The sequence below is a fragment of the Tenrec ecaudatus genome, chromosome 16 (assembly GCF_050624435.1).
Source record: "Tenrec ecaudatus isolate mTenEca1 chromosome 16, mTenEca1.hap1, whole genome shotgun sequence".
NCBI classification, from domain to species: domain Eukaryota; kingdom Metazoa; phylum Chordata; class Mammalia; order Afrosoricida; family Tenrecidae; genus Tenrec; species Tenrec ecaudatus.
The window spans coordinates 20,955,891-20,962,444 of record NC_134545.1 but is presented as its reverse complement, the minus strand read 5'-3'; the positions used below and the strand labels follow the sequence as shown (position 1 = coordinate 20,962,444).

Genomic DNA, 6,554 nt, shown 5'->3' with positions numbered 1-6,554 from the left:
GGCGGGAGTGGCTGAGGGCGGGCCTGACGCTTCTCAGCTCCCAATCGGCCACAGTCAAGCTACCTCTCAGACCCCCAACACTCTTCCCCAGCTCAGGCCGCCCAAGCTGGGGTGCCACCCTGCAGCCCCAGGAGCCACCAGGGTCTGCGAGTCTCTGAGGAGGACAAGGTAGGGTCAGGGTGGGGTCAGAGCCAGTATTCCCTGGGAGGGAGGGCTTCTGGAATGTGCTAGCCAGGCAGAGGGCCCACCCTCGCCCTCAACCTGTGGACTTTGAGAGGCCAGCAGAGGAGGGGGCGGGGCGAGGGCGGGGAGGTCAGTCGGACCGGCCACCACCCCAAGTGCTCCTTGCAGCCAGCCTTGCGCCACCCACCCGCAGGTCCGGCCGCGCCATGAAGCCCTGGCTCCTGCTCTGGACCCTGCTGCTCCTGGGGCCAGGCCCCCAGCCCACCACAGGTACACCTGCCATCCCGGACCCCGATGGCCTGGGGGAGGAATGCCTGGGACCCCGGGGAGGGGCTGCTAGCAGGATGGAGACCTGTGGACAGGGGCCAGGGTGGGGCCCTGTGGACTTGGCAGAGACGGGGGCTGGGGGCACCCTCACCCTACAGCAGCCCAGGTTCGCCAGGGGGCTGTGGGCTGGCACAGGGCGACGGTGTGGGGAGCTATGAGTGCTCCCTGCCCTCACTTAGGAGGGACGAGACCCTCAAAGTGGAGAGGCTTCTCAGCCAAGGACCCTGGTCTGGGCGGCACCCCCATACTACGCATCCTTCTGACTTTATCCCATTTACTGGCATCCCTGGCCCCTCCCCCACCCCAGAGCCATCCCATAATGGGCCAATACATATTTATTGACATTCTTGAGTGCCAAAGCCAGCCGAGCTGTGGAAGAAGTAGGGCGAGGTGGGGCCGGTTGCCCCAGCCCGGGTCCTGGCTGAGCTACGTAGGCAAGGACCAGAGCATCCCCCCACACTCGACCCACTGTCCCTCCAGGGACTTCAGACCCTCCCCAAACAGGACCACTGGCCAGAAATCAAAGGGTGCAATCTCTAAGGGGCGCTGCCCTGGGAGGGGAGTGGGGCAAGCGATGCGTGGCACGCCCAACGCAAAATAAAATAAAGAGAAAACCTCACTGCCATCGATTCACGACAACGCTTAGGACAGGGTCTAACTGCCCCTGTGGGTTTCCGAGACTGACCCTTGTGGGAGTAGAAAGCCCCGTCACGCTCTCCTGGAGCAGCTGGCGGGTTGGCCATCAACCAGCCACCACGTAACCACCACAAAATGAGGCTGCAGGCCACATTGTCTCTGCATGGGGACCCCGCTCCTTGGGCCCAGGGGCCTTGGTGGCTGAAAGCCAGTCATGCCTCAGCGGGACTTGTGCCCCCAAGAGCCCTGTGGTCCCTAAGAGGCTCCGCACTCAAGTGGGACCTGAGTGGGCACTAGTGTTCTCTCTCCTCAGGGGCCCAGAACAGCTGCGCCCAGCGCTGTGGGGACAAGAACGGACCCTGCTCTTGTCACCCGACCTGCGGGGGGCTGAACACCTGCTGCTTGGATGTGAGGGATTTCTGCTTGGACATCCTGCCTTACTCGGGCTCCACCATGGGCGGCAAGGACTTCGTGGTCCTGTGGCTGCGTCCGGGAGCCTTCCAGGGCATTGTCTGCAAGTAGGTGCCGCCCCTGGGTCCCTGCAGGGAAGGGAGGCGGTCTTGCCCCACAGGCCCTGGCCCACCTCTCGGACTCCTAGGTTTCAGGATCGTGTGCTGACCCGAGGCTGGGTGGACAGCCGCCAGCAGGTGCACTGCGTGTCCCCCTTGCTCTACGAGAGTGGCCTCATCCCCTTCACACTCTCGCTGGACAACGGACGCACCTTCGACCGCTCGGGGACCTGGCTGGCTGGTGAGCCAATACCCCTGTGTCCCTGGGGCTTTCCCCAGCACTAATCTAAGCCCTGGAATGTCTCAGGGCCTCCTTCTACCTGCCGCACAGGCCCAACCAGTCGCTGGGCATCCTGCCCAGGTCCTGGGTGCTGCACTCCACAGGGTGGGGGAAACCCCTGTCTCACTTCCCCCGTGCTACACCCTGCCGCGGTCTTCCAGGTAGATGTCCCCACACCGGGGAGGGGAGGGTCTGCTCACTGGGCATCCCCCCTTGCCCAGTGCACCCCAGCAAGGTGTCAGAGACGGAGAAGTGCTTGCTGGTAAACGAGACGAACTGGCAGTACTACGGGACAGCTGGCATTGAAGGCACCCTCACTGTGACGTGGAACCCCGATCAGCTGCCCACGCACAGTGTCGCCATTGAGCTGTGGGGCTACCAGGAGACAGGTGAGGGGACTGGAGGGGTCACAAATGGGGCTGGGTGGCCAGAGACAAGAGGCCCTGAGGCCCCCCTGGCCAGCCTGGCCCGGGATGATCTGGAGGTGGTGAGCAGGGCCACTGTCTGCAAGAGGGCACAGACTGTGGGTCTTCTCTGCCCTCAGGGCAGCCCTACTCGCAGGACTGGACAGCACAGTGGTCCTTCCTGTACACCCTGGCCCCCGAGGTCTCCAACAACGGCTCCTTCACCTTCACGCCCAGGCCCGCGGCCCCCCGCTTCCAGCAGTGGCATGTCGGCGCCCTGCGCATCCTGGACAGCACTCGCTCACATGGGGAGAAGTGAGGCTTGGGAGCCAGGGCACAGGGGTGGGGTGGGAGAGGCAAGGGTGGACAGAGCCACATGGGGAGGACCTGGGTCTGGAGAGGTGGGGCAGAGCTGGCTCCCTCAAGACCCTGTGTGTATGTGTGTCCTCCCCCGCCCCCCAGGGACGTGCAGGCCCTCTGGAGCAATGAGCACGCACTGGCCTGGCACATGGAAGAGAACTTCCGGGCTGACCCAGTGGCCTGGGCTCGAAATCAGTGCCTGGCCTGGGAGAAGCTGGAAGACCAGCTGCCCGACTTCCTAGAGGAGCTGCCTGCCTGCCCCTGCACGCTGACCCAGGCCCGGGCCGACACCGGACGCTTCTTTGTGAGACCACAAGGGGCCCTGAGCATGGGGCTGAGGGCAGATATCCCACGCTTTGGCCGGCCCCCCAGGCCTCAGTCTGTGGGCGTTCACTTCCAGGACCTCGCTCTGCAGAAAGGAGCTTTGGTGGCATAGTTATGTGTTGGACTGTTAACCACAAGGTCACCGGTTCAAAACCACCAGCCTCCCCTCGGGACATAGACAGGGCTTTCTATTCCCATAAAGAGCTACAGCCTCAGAAGCCCACAGGGGTTAACTCTACCCTGTCCTACGGGGTCGCTGTGAGTCGGAATTGACTCGCTGGCAGTGGGTTTGGTTTAGGGTGTTTTGGGCTCTGAAGATTGGGGCCAGGTATAGTCAGGGGCCCCCTGACTTCCTCTGCCCCAGGTGCCCCCAGAAAGGCCCCAGGACAGGGCTGTGGGAGGGGCGGGGCAGACGGCCAGGCCCCCAAGGCCGGAGCTGACGGGGTGCTGCTCTACAGACGGACTACGGCTGTGACATCGAGAATGGCAGCGTGTGTACCTACCACCCGAAGGCCGTTCACTGTGTCCGCTCTGTGCAGGCCAGGTGAACCCCTAGACCCAGGACCTGGGGACCGGGGGGCGGGGGGGCAATGCCCGGTGGCCGGCCCTAACCCACCGGCATCCCCAGCCCCCGCTACGCCGCAGGCCAGCAGTGCTGCTACACCGCAGACAACATGCAGCTGCTGACAGCAGACTCCACCAGCGGCAGCACGCCCGACCGAGGCCACGACTGGGGCGCGCCCCCATTCCGCGTGCCCCCCCGCGTGCCTGGCCTCTCCCACTGGCTCTATGACGTCATCAGCTTCTACTACTGCTGCCTCTGGGCGCCCGAGTGCCATCGCTACATGAGCCGGCGGCCGTCCAGCGGCTGTCAGAACTACCAGCCCCCAAGACTGGGTAGGTGTGGGGGCCTCGGGGCACCGGCGGGGTGGGGGGGGAACAAAGAGGGCGTGGCATTTCAGGCCTGACACCCCCACCCTGCTCCCAGCCTCCGCCTTTGGGGACCCTCACTTCCTCACCTTCGACGGCGCCAACTTCACCTTCAACGGGCGAGGCGAGTACGTGCTGCTGGAGGCGGGTCTGCCCCAGCTCAGCGTGCAGGGCCGCACCCAGTCGGACATGATGCCCAACGGTAAGCCAGGGGACTCAAGGCGACCCGGCCTGGGCCTGGGAGCCCAGGTGGCGTGCCAGGCGGCCGAGTCCAGTGACCTTGCCACCCCTAGGCACTCAGGCCCGAGGCACAAGGCTGGTGGCAGTGGCTGTCCAGGAAGGCCCCTCGGACGTGCTGGAGGTGAGGCTGGCCAGCAGGTCTGGGACGCCCCTGCAGGTGCTGCTGAACCAGCGGATACTCAGCTTCGACGAGCAGAGCTGGATGGACCTCAAGGGTGAGTGGCCGCGGGGCCCAGGGCTCCTCGAGGGGTGGTGACCAGCCTCATGGTCCACCCACTGCAGAGAGAACTGAGAGACTGAACTCGGAGGGTCTGCAGGCCGTGGGCCTTTGCCTGGGGAGACGTCCACCTCTCGGCTAGGGCAACGACTGTGTCCGGTCCCTTGGGAACCCTGAGTGCTAGGGTCGGGCCAGACACCTGAGGTCTGATCACAGATGACCAGAGGGGAGAGAGGTTGGCCTGGGATGGCTACCCCTTGGCCCTTGATCGGACCCTCCCACCACCCCCGTAGGCATGTTCCTTTCGACAACCGACAAGCGTGTGTCCATCATGCTGTCCTCGGGGGCCGGCCTGGAGGTCAGCAGCCAGGGCTCCTCCCTGAGCGTCTCTGTCCTGCTGCCGGAGAAGTTCCAGGCCCGCACCCGGGGCCTCCTGGGGACACTCAACGGGAACCCGGAGGACGACTTCACCCTCCGCAGCGGCCGCGTCCTGCCTGCCAGCGCCAGCGCCCGCCAGCTGTTTGAGTTCGGGGCGGACTGTGAGTGGCTGAGGGGGGCAGGGCGTGGGGCCAGGAGAACCACCTGACGACCCCCCACCCCAACTCCATGTCCGCCATCCCCAGGGGCTGTGCGGAACGAGTCCTCCCTGTTCACCTATGACTCCCGCTTCCTGGTCAACAACTTCTTATACCGGCCCAAGCACGACCCCTCCTACCTGCCCCTCTTCCCCGACGAAGTGGACACCCCGCCCCAGGTGGACTCCCTGTGTAAGGGCGACCCTTTCTGCAGCTTCGACGTGGTGGCCACGGGGAGCCTGAGCGTGGGCAATGCCACCCGCACGGCCCACCAGCTGCACCTGAATCGAGTGCAGAGCCTGCAACCAGGTGAGGGCGGCCGGGGGAGGGACGGGGGCTCCTGGTGAGGAGGCCGGGGGCTCCGGCAGTGGGGGTCCCCCCCACTGGCCCCCGTCTCAGCCTTGCCACTGTCCCGTGCCTCCCAGTGGTGTCCTGCGGCTGGCTGGCCCCTCCTATTAATGGCTACAAGAATAACTTCCAGTACCTGGCCGGCTCCACCATCCACTTTGGCTGCCAGTCCGGCTACAGCTTGGATGGGGCGGAGGCCAGCACCTGCCAGGCAGATGGCACCTGGACCATGCCCACCCCCAAGTGCCAGAAAGGTAGGTCGAGCCCCCCATGTGCCCACTGGTGTCCAGGGACATGCCGTCCCCCCTTCCCACCCCCGGCCACGCTCACTGAGGCCCCCTCCCCAGGGCGGAGTTACACTGTATTGCTGAGTATCATCTTCGGAGGCCTGGCCGCCGCCCTGCTGGCAGTACTATTGTACCTGCTCATCCAGCGTCGCAAGGGCCACCGGTGAGCGCCCACCCCTCGCCCGCCCCGCCCAGGCCCCACCTCCACCCCCACCTGGCCCTGCCCTCATAACCCTGCTCCATCTATCTGGCCCCACCCCATCTGCTCCTGGACGCTCGGGCGCCCATGACTCCGGCCCACCCCGTCCAGGCCCCGCCCCGTCTGAAGGCCACTCTGTCTTGTCTGTTGCAGCGATGTCCTTTGGGGCTCGCGGGCGTGAGCACCGAGCCAGCTCCCCGTGGCCTGGACGCCCAGGAGCCAGTGAGCACACTGCTCAGACCAGAGTTGCTGCCTACAGGCTGATGCCTGACTCTGGTCATGACTGAGCTTCTACCAGACCCTGGGGTCTCAGACCCCAGACCCTGCATCACGACTCAGGCGCGAGACCACATGCCTGTCACCCGACGCCTGGGCATGCGCTCCCAGCCTCTAGTGCCTGCTCCCCGGAGCAGGACCCATCGTGGAGGTGCTGCCCACGCTCCAGCCCTGACCTGTCACTCACACACGGGCACTCTCTGGAGCTCCCTGCCCGTGTGTCAGGTTCCCCGGGCGGCCCCAGCTCATGGCCACCCACAGACCAGGAAACTGAGGCCGCCCCTGCACCACCCTCCCCGTGTCGGAGCCACCGTGTACCCGGCCTCTCTATCAGTGACCCTCTAATTTATCAAGCATGATGCGTTGCTCCGAGGACCTGCCTCCCTGGTGGCTGATGAGTCCGGAGTCTGGGAGGCAATCTCACTGTAGGGAAGGAGAAAATACAGCCAATGTGCCCAC

The 6,554-nt window shown here is 65.3% G+C and overlaps 1 protein-coding gene across 1 annotated transcript; it reads left to right on the top strand.

Moving 5' to 3' along the window:
• SUSD2 (sushi domain containing 2) lies at window positions 1-6,554 on the top strand. The gene is made up of 16 exons (XM_075533586.1): window positions 1-168; window positions 377-453; window positions 1,460-1,664; window positions 1,745-1,896; window positions 2,157-2,324; window positions 2,480-2,654; window positions 2,802-3,003; window positions 3,482-3,567; window positions 3,652-3,920; window positions 4,012-4,155; window positions 4,247-4,408; window positions 4,704-4,949; window positions 5,034-5,294; window positions 5,411-5,587; window positions 5,681-5,783; window positions 5,973-6,554. Exons 2-16 carry the CDS (start codon window positions 390-392, stop codon window positions 5,998-6,000), a joined length of 2,442 nt encoding a protein of 813 aa, XP_075389701.1. The 5' UTR covers window positions 1-168; window positions 377-389; the 3' UTR covers window positions 6,001-6,554.

Coding starts and splice junctions, on each gene's coding strand:
- SUSD2 (XM_075533586.1), top strand. CDS start 390: ATGAAGCCCTGGCTCCTGCTCTGGACCCTGCTGCTCCTGGGGCCAGGC. Junction 4,156..4,246: donor GTCGGACATGATGCCCAACG/GTAAGCCAGGGG, acceptor TGCCACCCCTAG/GCACTCAGGCCCGAGGCACA. Junction 5,588..5,680: donor CACCCCCAAGTGCCAGAAAG/GTAGGTCGAGCC, acceptor CCCCCTCCCCAG/GGCGGAGTTACACTGTATTG.